Here is a 20,578-nt window from a genome sequence, read left to right on the forward strand (position 1 = left end):
GTGGGGCCTTGACTTATGAGTGTCCCGACTAACGAGTTTTTTGAGATACCAGCTGTCTCTCGGCCGATTTTTTGCATTGAGTTGACAGAGTAATTTGAGTTAACGAGCTCCTTAACGAGCTCGGTCTTGGAACGAATTAAACTCATAAGTCAAGGCCCCACTGTATAGTTTGCAAGGGTTTAAAGCAGTGGTTCTCAACCTTGGCTGCACATTAGAATCACCTGGGAATCTTCTTAAAATCCTGATTTCTGGGCCTCATCTGCCAGAAATTCTGTTTCTTTGTTATGGGGTGGGGCCACAACATTAGTAATAAAGCAACAATTTCTGGAGGATGAGGCCCAGAAATCAGGATTTTAAAAAGATTCCCAGGTGATTTTAATGTGCAGCCAAGGTTGAGAACCACTGGTTTAAAGGCTTTCAGAAGCCTGATATTAGCTTTGTTTTACTTTGGCTAAAACCCCAACTGAGGCTGATGGAAGAAAACAAGTCCTTACCCTCTACTAGTATATCTAATCCCCACCTTCAGGCACAGAGCAAGAGGCAGAGAGAACCAGAAATTTGACTCGGCTGACTTGGGTGTGGATTTGCATTGGGTGTGGATTTGGTATTGATGTATGTTGGAGGCTGACATCACCCTGCTTAAATAGAAACAGTGATTGGAGCTGCTTTGACTGTCACTCCATGAATGGGCACAGATAGAGGCTTGTCCTTAGAGATATGATGGAAATTTCCCACTGTACCTTCCCAACTGTATGTCCTTAGACATGGGCAATTCACATACTAAAATCACACCACCTACTATATTCCCAACTACTCCGACCACCTCCTCCTGCTGTATAACAGTTCTAGTAATAGTATCATTATCTACCCAGTTTAGTTCAGTTCAACAAATCTTTATTGAACATCTGCTTTGTGATAAGTACTGAGGTAACTATTAAATGAGAAATAATCTTTTCCCTTTAGAGCTTAGCTTCTAGAAAAAGGAGAGCAATAAGCAATTTTAATGCATGAGTGCAAAATAGGCAAAGAAAAATAGGAAAAGACTTTCAGATTGAAGAAAGATAATGAGTAAAATCATGAGAGTGTATGCAAAAAACTACAAAGCCATATGATATTAAAGCAAAGGTGTGACAGGCAAAACAGGAATCTGGGATAGACAAGTAGGCAAGGGTCAGGTCATGCTAAGAAGTTGAGATTAAATCTGATAATGATAAGGAGCCACTGGGGAGCTTTATGCTGGGGGAGAATTGGGAATATATTTATATTTGTATGTGACCACTGTCTACTTTATGAAGGAAGGATTAGAGTGGTTGAGGAGTAGAGGCACAGGAGCCTATGAGGACACCAGATTATCTAGGACTTTCCATTTACCCAAACTAGAAACTACGTTAGGTTCTAATCCTCTTCATTATAACCAATCATCACATGTAGTCTTGTCAATTCAACTATCAAAACTAATTTCATCACTCAGCATTCATTGAACCCCTCTATGCATCTAATGATGTGCTTGGTGCAAAAGAATCCATTTCTCTAAGTTGATTGCCTTGTTCGAGAGACAGCCATGTAAATAGATTAGTTTGAAATAACATGATAAGTATTCACTGGATGCTATGCAAGTTAGAGGAAGAGGGAGAGGAGGAAAAGGGAGGGAGGGAGGGAGGGAGGGAGGTCAGGGACCCACAGAAACTGTATGTCTTGAAGGATGAGTAAGAATTCACTATGGGGAGGAGAATGGGGAGAAGATATTTTGATGGAAATAGTTCCTGCAAAGGCATGGAAATCTGAGTGAATACAGCTTGTTGGGAACCAGCCACGGAAACCAGCGACAAGTTTGGGGTCATTGGGACTAGAGCTTAGGTTCTGAAAGGAGACATAGAAAACAATGAGGTTAGAGAGATAGGCTAAGTTAGAATCTGAAAGTGCTTGTTTTATGCCATAGATCCTGGAGAGTCAAGAGAAAATTTTGAGCACAATAATTTGATATATCACATTTGTGACTTGAGTCTATATTTTGAGGCAATTTAGCACCATCACTTGTTTCACCCTAATTTTGCCCTATTAAGGCTCTTTCTCATTTATATAATTGTTGTGGTCTAATAGGTCTCCTAGCCTCAGGCAAATCCCCTCCAATTTATCCTCCACTTTGGTATTTTTCTACATCATCTATTTCTGCCATTCTTCTGCTGCAGCCTGCTAGCAGCTCCCCATCCCTGCCAGGAAAAATCCTCTAATGTTCAGTATGGCATGCAAGACCCTCACATTGCAGCCTGTGCTGCTTTCCAGCCTCATGCCCCATCTCTTCTTTCTACTGTGTCCAGCCTACCCGGTTTGCTACGCTTGCTAATTCAAGGTCTTCCAAGCCTTCCAGGAACATTCAGGGTCAATACCTCTGCTCAGTCTCCTTACCCAAAGTCTATCTAAAATGCCCTGGTGCAAATTCCTTCTTAGCTGTCAAGAATCAACTCACAAGGTAACTTCCTTTGACCTTCTCTTGAACCCTATAGAGAACAAATTTCTTTCCTTCCATTGGCTCCCTGGCATCTGGTACATGCTGATATTAGAGCATACATCACATTGCTTCATAATTATTGCTTGCAAGGTTGTCTCCCAGACAAGAATGTAAGCTCCCCCAGAAGATAAGGCCATATCACATTCCTCTTATAAACTTAATTCATAGTACAGTGCCTGGCACAAACTTAGAAGTTCAGTTAAATGAAGGCACTGATTGTCTTGTCCCTTTTTTTGTTTAGACTAGTTATCTTCCTCACCAACCAACTATTTATTGATAAAGGGAAGTCACTCTTTTCTGGGCCAGATTTCCATTCTGAGGTTATTGCAACTATTCTTTTTAGCCAGCTGGAGAGTGAAAGGCTTATAGCTCAGACTTCTCTTGGGTTAGAGAGCAAGGGCTTTAATCTCCAGGGCATAGTGAGCAGGACTCACGCACTTGCTGTGGACTCAGCTTGCAACCAAACAGTGTAATAAAAGCCTTGTGTTTACCTTTTAAATATTCACTCCTCCCATTCTGTATATTTTGGGGCCTGAGCAAAAGACCAAAAACACTTGTAGAGGTATCTTGAGGGGTGGCATATTGTCTCCACCTCATCTGGGGATTTTTCTAAGGCTAGGCATAGAAATGTCCAAAAGAGGAACTCTAGGAAACCACAAAAACTGTGTCCACTGGTATTAGGGCTTCCTGGGGCTATCTCTTAAACAGAGGAACAATGACCCCCAAACTGGAATTCATTGAAGGGTCAGAACCCTCAGGTATCTTGATATTTCTCAATTGTAGATTTAACACCTGTCCACTTTCAAGCTCCAAGAAAAGTTCAACATAGCTCAAGTCTTTCCTGCATCACACCCATCCCATGCCTCACCCCTGCCTATACTTTAGGGTAGTTGGAAGGAGCTTCAAACTACTAATTTCAGGGCATTTCCTGGAGCTTACAACATGAGTATAAGTATATAGACTGTAGAGCCTCAGGAGCCAATTCCTGGAGGACTTTCTGGGGCATCCGGAAGTCTAGTTATATGGCAGACTGCACAGATCACAGACATTGAAGCACATACATAGGGCTGATATTTTGGAAATAACCTCACATTGGCTTAAGGCCAACCTAAAAACGTCTCCAACTATTGGTGTCAAAGGACTTGGATATTAAGTCTCTAGGCTGGTGGAACCTAAGTAAGAAATCTTACCTCTATTAGTTTTACTACTCAGAAAACTATCTTAAGCTTCATACAGAAAAAAAGGAGGGGAAGGATAGAAGTTTGGTTATATTGGGGTACAAGTCAGTTGGTACATACACTAAGGGAATGGAGACAAGGATTAAAGGAAAGATGGAAAGGATGACTATAGGGATACAGATGGGGAATCACCTGAGGTTTTGCAGAGAAAATAGGAATTATTGCCTCATTAAAGGGGAAATATTTGAGAGGCTTTTGGGAGCCAATATGAACATTCCTCTGACTTTCCTAAGAATGAGGGTGGGATAGGTCTGGGTCAGCTTTGGAATCTACTGGAAAGGAAATTCAGACATGGACAGTAAATACTCTTTCTTGATTGTATTCTTCTCCCAAGAGTCTTGGAGGATTTAATCTCAGACTCAAGGCCCTTCAATCCATACTTACATTATGTCCTCATGGACCAACTCTCTATAGTATACATTTCCCTTGGAAGTGAGTCTAGAAACAAGTACTTCTATTATAAACAAACAGAAAGCCAAGAAAATAAGCCCCATGAAGCAAGATGGGGGAGAAAAGGTCTTTCCCATGTTACCTAACTACTAGAAATGAAAAAGAATAGTAGAAAATGTTTGATTTAGAATTCTCTGGAGAGTGAATACCCATCTACCACACTGATTCTGTGACTATAATTTTAAAAAATATTTTTGAACACCTATAATGCACTAAAGGTAAGCACTGTGTATGAATAGAGGACTTAGGCAAAGCCTTGTATTCAAGGAGCTCACCATTTATGGGAGGAAACTCATGAATTATAATAGCAGGACCACTGGGTTTGGGAATATGGAAGTCTGGGCCTGTATAGAGAGTAATGCTTATGAAGCACAGAAGTAGGTCGCTACTGACAAAGGATGTCTCTGGGATCAGCTGCACTTCCGGATCTCCATTCAAATATGATATGTTAAGGTAGCAAAAGGGTGCAGCTGAGCTCTGCAATAGATTCAGGATACAGCTGCTAAATCTAGCTACAGTTTTTTGGCACTAACTGGGCTGGATTCTGCCTAGTGGCCAAAGGCTGCCAAATCCTGATTTAAGACAATTGCCTTTCCAAAGAAAAATAGTTATAATGAAAATAGCTTATGTCTTATACAAACTCTTAGCAATATAACAAATATATTACTTTTAAATAGGACCCAGAGTATTCTGTTACATATGGACTATCATAGTGATTTAAAAGTTATTCCTTCTTGTTTCCATGAGTTTTATAATTTTAATAGCACTTATTTTGACTCTACCCAATTTTGAATTGTTTTACAGCTTGTCTGAAAGAACTTTTGATAACATTTTAATTGTTTGACCTTGCCTTTATGATCTGAAGTCATAACTTTCCTGAGCCTTGGTTTCATCAACAACAAAATGGGGACAATAAAGTCCAAACTATCAGATAGCAGCAAGGTTTCAATGATAGATATATTTGGAAGCAGGAGCCTTTCTGGAAAATGGTCCCTTTTCTCAGCAAAAAGTCTTACAACCTTGGATCTTGAACTCAACCTGCTATATCCTGGAGGAGTGTGAAGACAAGATGAATCTTCTCCCTGGATAAGAAAAACATGAAGAGGGTAGAGAAGGGAAAGAAATAAAGGTCACCTGGCTGTGACAGAGTACCCTACTGATAACCCTGATTTGGCTCATCATGGTAGTATCCCCTAGCTCTTACCCTACTCCATCCTCTCACCCCCTCTCTCTGTTATTCACTTGGCTAAAAATGTTAACTTTACTCAGGGACCATCGAGAAAGAGGCGAGCACATGACATTGTAAGAGCCTAATAAGAGGGGCACAACGGGCATACAAGTCTGACTGCATCTTAAAGCTAACCCTCCCTATTAATTGAACCTGGATCAGTTGCCCTATTTCCCTCAAGATTAAGGACTGAACAACAAAAAGGGGGTAATTTTAAGAGTGAAATGCTCTTCAAATCTGAGTTCTTCCAATGGCCTTCAGGCTCCTGCTCAGTCTTGCATATAAATATGCTAATCATTAGAGGAATTCTGCTTGCTTCAGTTTTACAAAACCAGCCCCTTAACCAGAGGTGCCTCTCCTGAGAAGATAAGTACAAAAATGATGATTATTTATCAAAGATTTACAGAAACCCTGTGTCAAATCTTTCTTGGACTCTGATGGCAGCCAGATGTCTACTGTCAATCACCTCTTGCCCCTCCCATTTCCCCTTCCCTGGACATAAAAGAAGTGTGAACACTGTACCTTCTTAAGATTGATTTGAGGCACCACAATTTCTCCTGTCTTCTCTGTTGGCACCTTCTCAATCAATAAATCTCTCCTTACTCCCCATCCTGCCCAAAATGTTAACCTTACTAAATGAAGGTATACTACTCCTTCAGTGGAAAAGGGAGAGGGCCCTGAAATCATGAGTGCCTTCATTGCAGAAAAGGGTTTTTGGACTTCAAGGACTGCATCTAGTAAAGTATACATGGGGTAATGGACATAGACAGTAGGAGGCTGAGGGCATGTGTTGGGGGGTGGGAGTGTCCTGGGAGTGGTCAGTGGGGAAAAAAAGGAAACATGTAATACTTTAAACAATAAAGATTTTAAATTAAAAAAAGTATACCTGGGGTGTTGGTGCCCAACTAAGGACCAGTAATCAATGGTAATATAATAAGATATTTTCTATATATTATGACACAGATATATAAGCATGAACATTTTTACAAAAAAAGTAATCCATTTCATACACATTTGGATAGACAGAACTGTCCAACTTTTTAAAAAAGATTAGGAGTTTAAAAAACCTACAGGTTAAAAAAATCTACTCAGTTCAGCAATTTAAAATTATTAAGTTATGGCAGTACATTATTAAACTTCTCACTAGATAAAACAAAATAAGTTAATTATGTTGAATTTTCTTAATTCATTAAGCATTTCAAAATTTGATAATATTGTTTAATACCATCTGAAATTACCTATACTTGGACAATTCCCAGCCAACAGATTTATGGGGCCACTTTCTCTATATGTATTATTGTTTTACCCATTTTTTATAATTTCTAATTTATTTGTGATTCAATTGATTAAATACACATTTCAAGATATATAACAATTTCCCCCACATATGCCAGAATGGAGACTAAGGACACAAGTGAACATTTAACTTGTTTAAACATGTACTGTAATACCCATTATCATTTTTATAAAAAGTAATGACTTTAAGTTATGAGAAAGAGATTTATAAGCTAGCAAATCTAGAACAAGTAGCAATACAGCAAATAATTCAAGAAATCAACCTCAGTAATACATATGTCTATTTTATTAAAAAAGTTACAAACAGGTGGACTGCAGGGTCGTCTTACAAAATGACAAGAATGAAATCTATTGGAAAAATTTTACTTTTACAAATCTTTATAGGTCATTGTTCAATGTTTGTACTTGTTATTTGATATTTTTAGCTTTCATTGATAAAGTTACAGTACATTAGATCCATGATAATAGGCTACATGATTTTATTTGCAGAGCCCTACTGCAGTGATTTGAACAACTCCTAAACAGATGCCATAGTAAAGACAAGACATATATTGCATTTAATATTAATTTATTTTCCTAATAAGCAACGTGACATGCAATCTATTAAGGAAGCTAAAATAACTTTTGGTCCCTTTTCTTAAAATGTGCTGGAGAAACCACCTTTAAATCACTTTCCCCTGATTCCTGTGATCCTAAGTGAATTCAAGTTAAATTTGCTGCTGAGGTTAGTGACAGAGAGAGATAGGGAAGAAGGAAGGGAGAAAGGGAGGGAGTCAGAGGGAGAAAGAGGGGAAATGAATGAGAAAAACTACCCATAGGAAAGAAACTGTATAAAAAAATCCATCTGCAGAAATTTAAATCATCATGAATTATTTGATTCCTTTAGATTTCACACAGCTAATAAAGATGAACCACAATCACTTAACCAACTTTGAGTGTTTGGTTTTAAGTTTGGTATTAAAGTGCAAACTTAAATTAGGTATCCATTTCAAGCAGTTAATAAATAAGAAACAATGTTTTGCCTCCACCCTTATAATCTCAGGATAGATAAAATTCAAAACTTAAGATCAAGGGTTCACTTTGAGGGAATTTGATCAGGAATCAAATGCAACACGATTTAAAAAAAGGAAATCAAAGTTTAATCAATTTCTATGCAATAATTAATGGTCATGCTGACCAATAAATCACATGAATGTAGATATCACTTTATTTGAACATCACACACAATATAAATTTAAAATTGCCACACCCTTCCATAAACCATCACTGCATATATTAGACCTTTCCTTGACAAAGTTATTGAGCTATTATTATAGATGAAAAGTATAGTTTTGGTTTTTTAAATTTTGTTTTATTTAGAAGCATGTTCAAATGACTAAAGCTGGGCTCCTAAAATCGAGAACTTTGGTGCAGTAGGTGAGCTGCAGTTATTAACTTCTGCAAATTAAATGCACACAACTAAATCAAATAAAAACCCAAAACCAAAATACTGTCAAACTTACAAAATGTTAAAATCATTGCTAGAAAAAGCATTTGTCATGATGTTAAAACTGAACCAAAAGATTACTCTTTATAAATTTCCTTTCTGTCTCTATATCTGTGTTATTGATAAAATGTTCAAGTATTCAGACAAAATGTGCTGATTAGGTAAACAACATGGAAGGCAATGGCTATTAGAAGCACATTTGAAAAAAAAAAAAAGCCCAGAGACTTGGCGCTATCCTCCTGTTACACAGATTTTCGTCTCTACTACGAACATGCTTCTTTAAAATAACTAAAAAGCAATTGTGATAGTGCAAGAAAACTTTAACAATATTGCTTTAAACTATTATTTGGAAAGACAAATATTAAGAACTAGAAAGTGTATATGATTTTACTTGAATTCAATTTTACATGTGCAGAAGTCTATTAGATGTCAATTACAAGCCTGATAGGCAAAGCTGAGCTATCTCTGTTTAGATATACAATTAATTTACCATGGATACAATATCCCTTTTCAAAGGCATTGCTATGTAGGTCATAACTAAATTTAGAACTTAACAGAAAGGAAAATGTTACTGCTGCAATTTGATGCTGTAAATGAGATTAACACATGTGAAAACCTAATGGAATCAAATATTTAACTCTTCAGCTAAATGCTCTACAGTCAATTTCAAATATCAATTGTGACTTTCAGAACATGTTAACTACAAAAATACATTACAAACTGCACTTGAAGAAAAGGGATATTCCATCCATTCAGGTGAAAATGTGATATTTAGTTTCTTTTTACAACACTGCCACACGTAAACAAAGTCTCAAAGTATTAACCAACCATTTAAAGGAGAAAGATTTTACAAATAGGATGAAGCACTGGTACGAGGTAATATACAGAAGCAACCATTTGTTTAAGGCTCAATTTTTTTCTCCATTATAACTTTCTTTTAAAAGGCATTGAGTAGGTAATACTGAGTTTGAGTATTTAATAAATACAAGTTGAGAAACTGATTAAAGAAATCAATTAAAATATTAAAAATTAATTCTTGCATAATAGCCATCAATAAGAACTTAGAAAGCTACAAAAGGACTGATTGGTAAAGAAAAAATTTTAAACATATGGTAAACGTGCTAAGCATTTCTATTTAAGGTCAATGGATCTTGAAGGCCAAAGACCTTATGCACTTAATTAGATGTATGGCAACATGCTGTAATAGAGACAGGTTTACCAAGGCTCAGTTCTGCAACCCAGGTTGTAAAGTTCTCCAAAGCAGCATCTGTGCAAATTTCCTCTGAGTTTTATCTGCAATTAAGATAAAAATCTCATAAAAACATAGTAACATAGATTACCGTTTAAAATGAGAATACTGACAACATCTATAAACACATGGAAGTGGGATCAGAATAACTATCTTAAGGTCAAATTGTACTGTGTTCACCATCAGTTTAAGTAAAAAAGTAATTTTCCATGGTCAATAAAAGTCACTAAAAAGTAGAAACACTCTAATGATGCATTGGATATAATAAACTGCACATATGTAACTACCCAAGTTTATTTTTTAAATAGTATTATATGTCATGCTTATATTATACATCATACAATATAAAAAATGCTCTTACTGGTTTAAAAAATGATCTTACAGTATAAAAGTAGCACATGTTATTTCTACTTTGAATTTGATATGTTTATTTTTTAATGGAAAATGGTATTAGAATTAAATGTATACTACTTATATGCTAATATAAGTATGCGAACAAAACTTTCCCAAAATTTAGGGGTTTTGTTTTTTGAGAATTTAAAATATGAAAATGTAATATCATCAGGGTCTAGCTATTGAACACCTACTAGGTGCCCTGACTTGAGATATGCTGGTGACTGGAGTTCAGACGTTCCACTCTGATCTGCCCTTTTTGGGACATTCTCCCAACCATAGGAACTTTTATGATTGGGATGTCTCAGTCTCTGCTCTTACAATTGTTAGACTTCTGCCCTTCTAATTAATATTGGAGAGAGGGGGTGTCCATTATTCAAACATAATGTCCTATAACTGTGCTGGGTCACTAAATAGCTTCAGAGAGTGGAATTACATTTATATGTGATGTAAAAAAAAAAAATGTTAAATAAAGCCAAAAAACAAACGGTAGAATAGCAACTATGAAAGACTGTCAAGTGAAACCAATTTAAGATAATCTAAGGGCTCTACCAATGTTTATACATGCATAATTTCAATGTGATTTGACAGCTACACTTTTATTTGTATTCAAAGAGCCTGAGAGAATTCTTTATAGGAAACTATATCGTAAAATAATTACTTTAAAAAAATGTCTCTCTGCCCATTATTGTTGCAATTCTGTCACCCAAATACATTAGGAAAAATAGGCAAAAGTTTGTCTCTTTAAAAATTATTATAAAAACATTTTTCCAATTAAATTTAAAACATTTTGTATTAAAGGAAATTGTTAATTGGGACACTGGTTATTTAAGTTTGGGCAAGTTCAGTTTCCTCATTATTAAAATAAGGGTAAAAATTCTTTCACCAGACATTTGGTAAATATCATAAAATATGTAAAAGCACTTTATCTGTGAAATATAAGGTAGTTTTTCATTTCTCAACTATGTTACAAATTTCTACAAGGTCAGGATTAAATCTTTGATACCCAGACTAAAGACCATTTCATTTTTCTACCCTCATTTGAATTGTCATACCTATTTGAACACAATATGTCATACATGCAATTCTCTGGGAAGTTGTTTCCATAATCCACTGTAAATTTTCCTCAATTAATGTGAATTAATAAGTTTGCTATAAATTTTAATCCACATTTTTCAAATTAAACAATTATAAAGATTTTTGATTTTCAAATTTGATTATGTCTCTAAAACAGTGAAAACTTATATTATGTGATGATTTAATAATTCAGGCATTCTCTGAAATTAGATTGAGGAAATAGTGATTATTTATTTCTAGCCAAAATAAACCCTAAGAATACAAACCAGTTTATTAACCATGATCTACATTAAATAAAAGGTGATATATGCATTATTTACCACCCTCTAAAAACCTGGTTAACATTTGCTCCATCAATATTCCACAGGATGACAATACTCCAGTGAACTTAGAGACATAGATAAATTCTGGGTCATACTTGACAATTTTAATAGGAGGCATACCTTTAAATAAACAAAGTATTAATACCAGCTATTTTCGAGAGAGTAATAAATTTTAATTCTCTAGAGTAATAAATCTTGAAGCAAAAACTTATATTAAGCAAAAACTTATATTAAGCAAAAAGGACAGTCTCAGAATTTCACAAGATGTAAAATATAAATGTTATTGCTTCTCACTGTGACAGCAAAATTTTCACTGTACTAACAACTCTCATTCATTTAAAAAACATTCTAGAAGCTTTATAGGCAGCTGGTCAAACTCATATTTTTTAATTCCCAGGATATTGCAGCCACACTGCAAAAGTATAACTTGCTTCTTGTAAGATAGAACACAAGTGATCCTTGTCCTCACTCTCAAGTTTCCAGCAAGACACCCAACAAATCTTAACTCTGGAAGCCTCTGTTTAAACTCTTTTGTAACTGTTTTCACTTTTTTCTAATTAGATTTTGTTATGGAAGAGCCAAAGAAAAATCCCAAATAACAGGCCAAACTTTTTGCTCAGGAAATTATGAAATAGGGTCTCCTAAGTGGGATAAATTGGTACATGAGAGTACCAAACACAGAACTGAAAGAACAAAGACCATTATTTATGTCAGCATGAAGAAAAAGGGAGATTCTTGATTCAAGGCTAGCACATCATTTCACGTGGCAGCAGAATGCTTGGGATTTTAACAAGGGCTCCTGAAAGGCTTAGCAGTTTATGAGTGACTTTTTAGGTTAGCTGCACTTACCATTTCTAAATATAATGGTATTTGTTGGCATTTTTAGCAAATATAAATATGCAATCATAATTGATTTTAAGTTTTTTTTTCATTTTAGACATGGTATTCTGGAAATTTATCAAAAAAATTAAAAACTAAATTTCCCTTCACGTTTTTTACTCTGCATTTTCATATCCAAGTAAATATTAGTTATATTGGCAAAACGCTAGGAATTCCAGCCGTTGATAGAAGCTATGTTTTTGTTAAATATCTTGTTTGTTTCTCTATCCTAATTTGCATAATAATATTAAAGCTTATTGGGGGCGGAGTGGGAGGACTGGGGTAGTTAAAAGTGCTCACCTGTCACCCATTAAACCCAGAGAGCAAAAGCTGAACTATAGAAGAATGCTTGAATGAAAGTGGAACATTGCTTTATGGAGAACATGCACCCCAATAATTTATGGTGAACTCAGGGTAGGAGAGAAGGGATAAGCAAGTTTTCTTATGTCCTGACCTAAAATAAAATCTCGTTAAGTTTAAATTAATATGATGAGTTCAATTCTGAGATCTTAGATAGTATAACCATGTCCACTGATAATAAGCAGTTAGCAGTGTGAGCCCAATGATTTGATCCTAGCTGCTAACTTTGAATTAGACCAGGTAGGGAGGGCACTGCTCCCCTCATCTCTAAATTGCTTTTACTGTATCCAATATTCCTAAGACTGTGGTTAATCAAAAGAATTTGGGGGTATGTTTTTGAGAGGATAAGTTTTTCTTAATGATACTATCTTCTGGATTTTAGAATTCTACTGAGAAATAATCCCACGAGGGGAATCTTTCCTGTAGTATGGCTAGAATACTTCCTCGGTGGCAATTCTCCATCTCCACGATGCAATTTTTGTTAATTCTACTGATGGTTCATTCTAAGCCACAGAGGTAATGAAGTAAAACTAAATGGCTCCCATGCATTTTATTCTGCAATAAAAGCCTAATCTGGAGGTTAAAGGAAGCAACTAAAGAGGGGACAGATATAAAAAAAGAATCATTCTAATCACCAGACACTTCCACACCCAGAGCAGGTCTAACCAGGCACCTAGTCACTCTGAACAGTCACAAACCATGAACCTTGTAGGGGCTAGTAAAGGTCTGAGAGAATGATCAGGGCAGAAAGGACAAGGCAACTCTGTTCTCCCTTTCTACCCTAGGGCCATTGCAGGTCTTTATGGTACACACTACCACTAAAGCATGCTTTCTCCTCCACTCAGAACCACCATGCCACAGGCTCATTTTGAACTGGATGACAAATGAGCGTTTAAAATAAGCTACTTTCCCCACTCAAAGTGATGTGCAAAATAGGGCTGGGGGCGGGGAGAAGTATCTAACTGTAACTTTTGCAACAGAATTCCACCCCAGTGTTTTACTGGTATGATTAATATTTAACTTGGATATGAAAATGCCAGCACATTAAAGTATACAATGTGATTTAATTTTCATGTTTTCTCCTCACAATTGCTAATTCCCCAGAATATCATATCTAATTAAAAGATGGAAAAATAATAGAAACAATTGATTCCACACATTTTTAAAAATTAAAATATTAATCAATTCCACTGTGTTTAGAAATAGTAAGGCCAGCTAGACTAAAATGACATTAATAAATTGTTCAGCCTTTCAGGAGCCTTTGTTAACATCCCAGGCATTCTGCTGCCATGTGAAATGATGTGCTAGTCTTGAATTAAGAATCTCCCTTTTTCTTCGGGATGACATATATAATGAACTGAGGCTGACATAATGATCTTTGTTCTTTCAGCTTGATTCCTGGCGTTTGGTACTCTTACGTACCATTTATCTCTTTGGGAGAACGCTTTCCATAATACATGGAGAAAATAAGATCAAATTTTGCAGATCTTCAAACCATAGCGAAGAGCACATTTTTTTATTCCTGTTCATTTTTTTAATAACTTTTGTCAATATTGGACTGGGATATAGGAATCCTTGAAAACTAATCTTTTAAAAATGTCTATTTGCCAAAAGGATATTTACCAAATTATCACATTTAAGGGATAACTTTACTGCACTTCCCATCTTCCTTTCAGGAAATCAACACAATATTTTAGGATATTATTTTACTCCTTTTTGGCATTCCCTCTGTTTGGAATCACCTCTAGCCATTGCCCACCCACTCATATCCTACCTATTCTTTTAAAAATATTTATTGTTGAGAGTATTACAGATGTCCCCCCATTTTCCCTTCATTGCCCCCCCTATTCTTTAAGGCCTGGCTCAAATGCTACTGCTCCCCAATTCATCTAAATCAGTGCTTCTTAGCCAGTGGGAATTTTGCCCCCTAGGAGACATATGTCCATGTCTGGAGATATTCCTGCTTATTACAACTTGGGGGCGGGGGGGATGCTGCTAAACATCCTACACCCACTGCAACAAAAATCCCAGAATGTTGAGAAACCAGCTCGAACTGAATGTGATCTCTCCTTTTCCTGACCACCCTCCAGCACTGTGATTTAATTCTTTCATATCATTATGAGATTAACAAAACAGCCGTCATTCTCAACAACAGTATATATACTCCAAAATAGCCACCTATCAATTATTCACACCAACACAGAGGAGCTAGTAAAAGCTTCTCTGATGTAGTTAGTAAAAGCGAAACAGGCTGCAACACTGACCTGGGTTTCTATTACAACGCTGCTGCACAGTAAAAGAAGTCCTTCAGTGCACTTGATGGCAAGGCTCCTCAGGTCAGTAAGGAAACCAGCCTTGAAAGCAGTACATAAAGAATCTGGCTCTGAATCCAAACTTACACTAAGATTACTGCCAGTGGGGTGTTGAAAGGTGAGGAAATAATCCTGGGAGCCATGCAAATAAACAGGTGTTGGGCAAGAGAGTGATGACCCAAATTGAAAGGTGGTAAGAAATAAATATGAGGAATTATTAGAAGCAATTCTTAGAGCATTAATAATTTTTCTCTTTCAGCCATCACAGTACTTCTGACTTACACGAGTCTTACTATTTCTAACTTGGACAAGGTACTCTTCATAATATTAAGGACAGCATTTCTCAAATCACATTTACTTGTCAAAGTTTGATATTCAATCTAGATTTGGGACTGACAGACTTCAGAATTTCATGACTCAAGCTACAGGATTCAGAATTTTTTTTAGATAAATAGTGAGCAAGAAGTACAACCACAAATTTTCTGGACCTCAGATTACAGATTTCAATACACATCAGTTCAATCTTATTTGACGGAATATAAAAAACTACATATAATGTGCTTTGTTCTAAAAGACTTTTCCACAAAAGGTCATTCACTGGAATGCCAACAGGCAACTTGAGCCATTATTATAAAAAATGAGCACTTATTGGTATTAATATTTTCTGATTTTTAGTGTGTTAACAAAATATGTAAACAGACTTGGCTTGAAATATTTAAAAAAATAATCATTTCTGTAGGTAACCAAATGGATTAAAAGTAATTTGGTCACAAAAGTTACAAAATAAAATAAACTCAGGAAACCTACTTGGGTCCACCCCCTGCAAAAGGGAGTCTGTTTATCTCTCAATAAACTGCTTTCGCTTAAAAAACTAATAATAAAATAAAATAAATTCAGAAATAATCCACAATAAGACTTAAAAAATAGCTTTAGAAATTGCCCATTTGCTGATTTGACTGAGACCAATTTTATTCTGTTTACTTTCTATAGCGGTCTATAACAATGGTAGAAAGAAAACTGGGAACATTTTTGAGAACTGGTTGATTTTTTTTAAATGATAAAATTAAAACATGTACACTTTTGTCATTTGTCCAGTTAAAAGTGTCAGGAAGAGAAATAGAGCATAATGGTGAAGATATAATCACTATATAGACCTTGTTCAAACTTGAAGTTGGCTTACAGTTTAAGACAAGAGATTATAGAAACAAGAACATGAGTCTTGATCACCTATATACTACCTCAAAAGACTATAGTGTAAGTGCAACACTATCAGTAAAACATGTTGGACTATAGTCTGAACGGTGATTTTATAAGGTAACAGATGTGGCTAGGTATAAGAAGATAAATGAGTTTCCATCAAATTCTGGTATGCTGAAAAGCTGATGAGTGAAAGCACTTTGAATAAAACGCTGTTGCCAGCTTTCCTTTTCAAAGATGATACTACCTGACAGGAACTCGTCCGAAAAGATGAGTTAGGGGCTGTTAGTCTTTTGTCCAGGAAGTACATATGAAGCCAGACCTTTGATTAGAAATCATCACTGCGATCTGAAATGCCTGTTGCCATTTGTAGCACTGCCTTCTAGACTTGAGGTCAGTCTTGGCTCAAAATAATCAATTCCATTCCTAATGTTGTCGGGCTAGTCTGGCATTTGCTATGATTTCTCAGTCATCCAGACTATTGGTTGTTTTATCTCATTATCTAAATGTTACTAAGTGAAGTTATTTGCCCAATTTTTATGTCTACATTTAAAAATCATGATATGAATAAATAATCTAATTTTAAATGCTCAATAAGTATTATATATCAACTTTTCCAAAAACTCATTCAGTTGAAAAAATTTTAATAAGTCATTATTTAACTCAATGAAAAGTTTCAAGGTTTTGTTATTATTTTATTAAGTTTGTTATTTATTAAAATGAGCAAAAACATTTCCTGGGCTTGGAACTGTTTCTTCTAACACATCACAGATGATTTTGCCAGATTCTCATTTGAACCATATATTCATGATGAAGTCAAGGTACACTGTGGCACTATAATTTGTTATTATCAGAAGTGACTTAAGTCCCTCAAGTGCCAGGTACAAAAGATGAACTTGATTAAATAATCATTCTGTTAAATCAAGCATTTGGGTGATTAGTAAATTGATGATTTCAATTATAGCAGCTCTCTAGTCAAGGATAGAAAAGTGTAGAGAACAAAACTAATCATCTTTTGAAATTATTAACGGATGCTCTCTTGTGCGTTCTGGATGCTAAATCACCAAAACACTGAAAAGGTGTACTATCCTTTAACGCACCCCACCCCATAGGAATGTTATCAATCAAGCAGAAAGAGAACAGTAACTCACTTGAAAAAATACATCTTCTGATGGAAATACAAGCAATTTCTTACCTTTGTTTCCCTTATCTGTATTTTTCAGGCATTTGGCATTGAATGTTGACTATTTTGTGCAAAGGGAAATGTTACTTTAAAAATAAAGAAATTTAAGGTAGCACAATGTGTTTTAATATTAACCGGCTTTGCTATATATGATCAAAAACAAAACACTCTCTGGTTCATAAGATTCCATCAACGACTAACCTGCTCGGTATGGCCATGATTGAGGTTATCTTTTTTACTGGACAACACAAGTTGTACAACACTGATCTTGCTTCTCGGGCAGGGATGAATAGTTCATTTGCCTGACGATCTCAGCAAAAAGGTCATCCACCATTGATTTACTTTTTGCCGATGTCTCCATGAAAGGACAGCCCCATTCTTGAGCCAGAGCTCTGCCTTCTGAAGACATAACCTCTCTTTCTGGTTCCAGATCCACTTTATTTCCTACTAGGATTAGTGGGACTTTTTCATATCTCTTCACTCTGACAATCTGATCTCTCATTGGCTTGATATCCTATTCAAACAATCACAAAAAGAAAGAAAAAAAATTATGCTGTTTGCATAACCATAACAGAAGTATTGCAATCTAAGAAGAGCTCACACCTCGGTGAGTAAAGAAAGCTGAATCCAAAATAAAACCACACACCCAAATAGAGAAAATGTCATTTTCTCCATTCAAGTTGGCACTAGATTATTTCCACAGACTCTACCTGCTGGATTTCCGTTAAGAATATAAAATGTAGGTTGCACACTAACTTTAGGATTCATTTAATCACTTCTTTCCCACAGTCTACTGATTTAAAGAGTAAGTTCCCAAATATGATGAATCCATTCATATATAAAGGTGTTTGCCCATCTCCTTAAACCTGAGAGCTTGTCATCACTCCTCCTAACACTTGATATCCTAGCACAGGATTATAGCATCTATGCATTCCTAGCCATTTAGTAAGAGCACTTGAGAGAAAAGTGTTTAAGGTGAAAACAAAAACACTGTGTCATGCCTAGAACAAAGTTAAAAATAGATTCCTGCACTTATATGTTTCATTTTAAATTTAATGGTATATTTTTATCTCAGTAAAATTAAATACCTTAAAATATGTTAAATATAGTGGAAACTATTGTAACAATGAGCAGCTCCTGGGATGGACAGGCAGGTGAGAATCTGGGTGGGAAAAAGTCATACTTTTCTTTGCCTACATTCGGATTTACAACTTGAATTTTACCCCAAGTGTATTATTTTTTGTAAGTAGTTACAACTAATCACGAAAGATAAGAGCCTTAGCAATTCTCCAGTAGCATCAACTTGGGGGAAGGAGGTATTGATTAAAGACAATATCATAGATTTTATACTAACATTATACTTTTTTGATTTTTCATAACTTAAAAGTTTTAACTTAAATATAAATATGTGATTAATTTAGTTACAGTAAACAGAATATTCACAGGTAGGATGAAGAAAAAAGAGGGGGCTGTGAAAATTAACAAAAAACATAGTTATGTGATATTTGCAACAATTTTATATGATCATGTATCAATTCAATGGTTAAGTTTCTTTTTCCCTGCCTCTTCATAGAAACCCAAGTTCAGCTGAGAATCCAAACTTATGGCATTTAAGTTTAAAAGAGTTTAAGGCTCTGTTGAAATAATTGCAGAATTTTCACTCCGTATTTATGGCTATAACAGAAGTAGATATAATTGAAATCCTATGAAAAACCCTTCCAAAAACTTCCAGCCTCAAGAGAGTCAGCTAAAAGAATAACAAATTTCCCAAGATCCTTCAGAAAGAAAATGCCAGCCAAATAGCACCTTTACTACTTTTGGGGGGAAAACGCTGTTATGATATTCTTGCTTTGGAATTTAAGCCTACATAAGATGGACTTGAGTTTGGTCAATATAACTTTTATTCATTCGCCTGGAATTATCTTTAAAAGAAAAAAATCCTGCAGTGCTATATCTGGTTACTGAAAAAGTTCACTATAGTACTTTAAAATACTAAGAAAAGTGGAATTAGCACATTGCCTTGACTTAAAGTACTTAATGTCTCTTAAGTAAGCAGCATTAACTGAATACCTTTAAATGTAGAAAAATATCCATTTCCTAAATCAATGGAGGTCAATATAATGGGTCAATATGAGGTATTTTCAAGGAATAAATAGCAACATTTATTGCATCTCTTAAAATAATGTTAAACCTTCAGCCTGTCTCTTAATGGAGGACAGGACAGATTTTCCGAGGAAACTGGACCATCTCCAGTTTGGCCACCCAGCCAGGATTATAAATCTGCATTTGTTCAATGTTCTCAGATCCCCGTACTTTTGATAGTCAGTGTTATCAGAAACAATTTGGATAACTGGAGAAAAGGAGGGGCATTCTACATTTTTAATTAGTAACTTTTCCTTCACATGCCCCAAGTAAGTAAAATGCCTAGAAGGCAGTTCTCAAGTTCGTCTTGCAGCACTAAGATTTATGAATCTGGTTGAGAAACTTGGGTGAGCACAGAGAAGGGGTGGGGGAAAACAACCACAAAGCAATTATATATGCAACAGATATTAGGCTCCAAATAATTTTCCTTCCATAATGTTGTATTTACCCGAGATTATTTGTCAATGTTTTGTTGAGTATATTAATCAATACTTGTTGAATTGAACAAGCAACTTCAGAAAGTTATATTCCAAACTAAATATACGCGGCATGACCTATTTCTTTTTCACTTTTCTTTGGCTTAAAAAAAAAAGTTTAAAATATTTGTTGACAGTTGTTATTTTACTACTCTCTATAGAAACAACCCAATACTTTTTCATGCCAGGGGTAACCTCAAAAATGCGCCATGTCTAACTTTCAAAAGCAAAACATAGTCATTAACGCACGGCTCAAGCAAACCAGAAGTAAAAGTAGGATTACCACACCCCCTTTTAACAAATTACAAGACTTGGTTTGGTTACCTGAAAAGACTGTTGATTAACGAGACTATAAACCAGGATGAAACCTTGACCATTTTTGATGTAGAGATCTCTCATGGAGGCAAACTGCTCAGTTCCTGCGGTGTCCAGAATTTCCAGCACGGACGGGGAAGAGTCCACTTCGATCTCTTTGCGGTAGAAATCTTCAATGGTGGGGTCATATTTCTCAATGAAAGTCCCAGTGACAAACTGCACAGTCAGGGCAGATTTGCCAACCCCTCCGCTCCCTAACACCACCACCTTGTATTCCCTCATGAGTCTCCCCTTCACCCACTCCTGCACGAGGGAGGAAAAATAACGCCCCGCTAGCTGCGGTGCGGCTTGGGAGGCGGAAGGTGGGCGGAAATCTGCGAACTGGGGAGGAGAGTGCAGAGAAGCGGAGGGCCCGACGGGGAAAGAAGAGGAAGTTAAAGGCGGGGGGAGGGGAGAGAGCGAAGT

The 20,578-nt window shown here is 35.9% G+C and overlaps 1 protein-coding gene across 1 annotated transcript; it reads right to left on the bottom strand.

Moving 5' to 3' along the window:
* Window positions 1-6,989: 6,989 nt before the first annotated feature.
* Window positions 6,990-20,572, bottom strand: RAP2C (RAP2C, member of RAS oncogene family). Its single transcript, XM_006769885.2, has 3 exons — window positions 20,123-20,572; window positions 17,382-17,694; window positions 6,990-9,500 (listed from the first exon to the last, which is right to left on the bottom strand). Exons 1-2 carry the CDS (start codon window positions 20,393-20,395, stop codon window positions 17,416-17,418), a joined length of 552 nt encoding a protein of 183 aa, XP_006769948.1. The 5' UTR covers window positions 20,396-20,572; the 3' UTR covers window positions 6,990-9,500; window positions 17,382-17,415.
* Between the last annotated feature and the right edge of the window lie 6 nt (window positions 20,573-20,578).

This window comes from Myotis davidii, unplaced genomic scaffold, assembly GCF_000327345.1.
Source record: "Myotis davidii unplaced genomic scaffold, ASM32734v1 scaffold900, whole genome shotgun sequence".
NCBI classification, from domain to species: Eukaryota; Metazoa; Chordata; class Mammalia; order Chiroptera; family Vespertilionidae; genus Myotis; species Myotis davidii.

Coding starts and splice junctions, on each gene's coding strand:
- RAP2C (XM_006769885.2), bottom strand. CDS start 20,395: ATGAGGGAATACAAGGTGGTGGTGTTAGGGAGCGGAGGGGTTGGCAAA. Junction 17,695..20,122: donor TTAATCAACAGTCTTTTCAG/GTAACCAAACCA, acceptor TTGTTTGAATAG/GATATCAAGCCAATGAGAGA.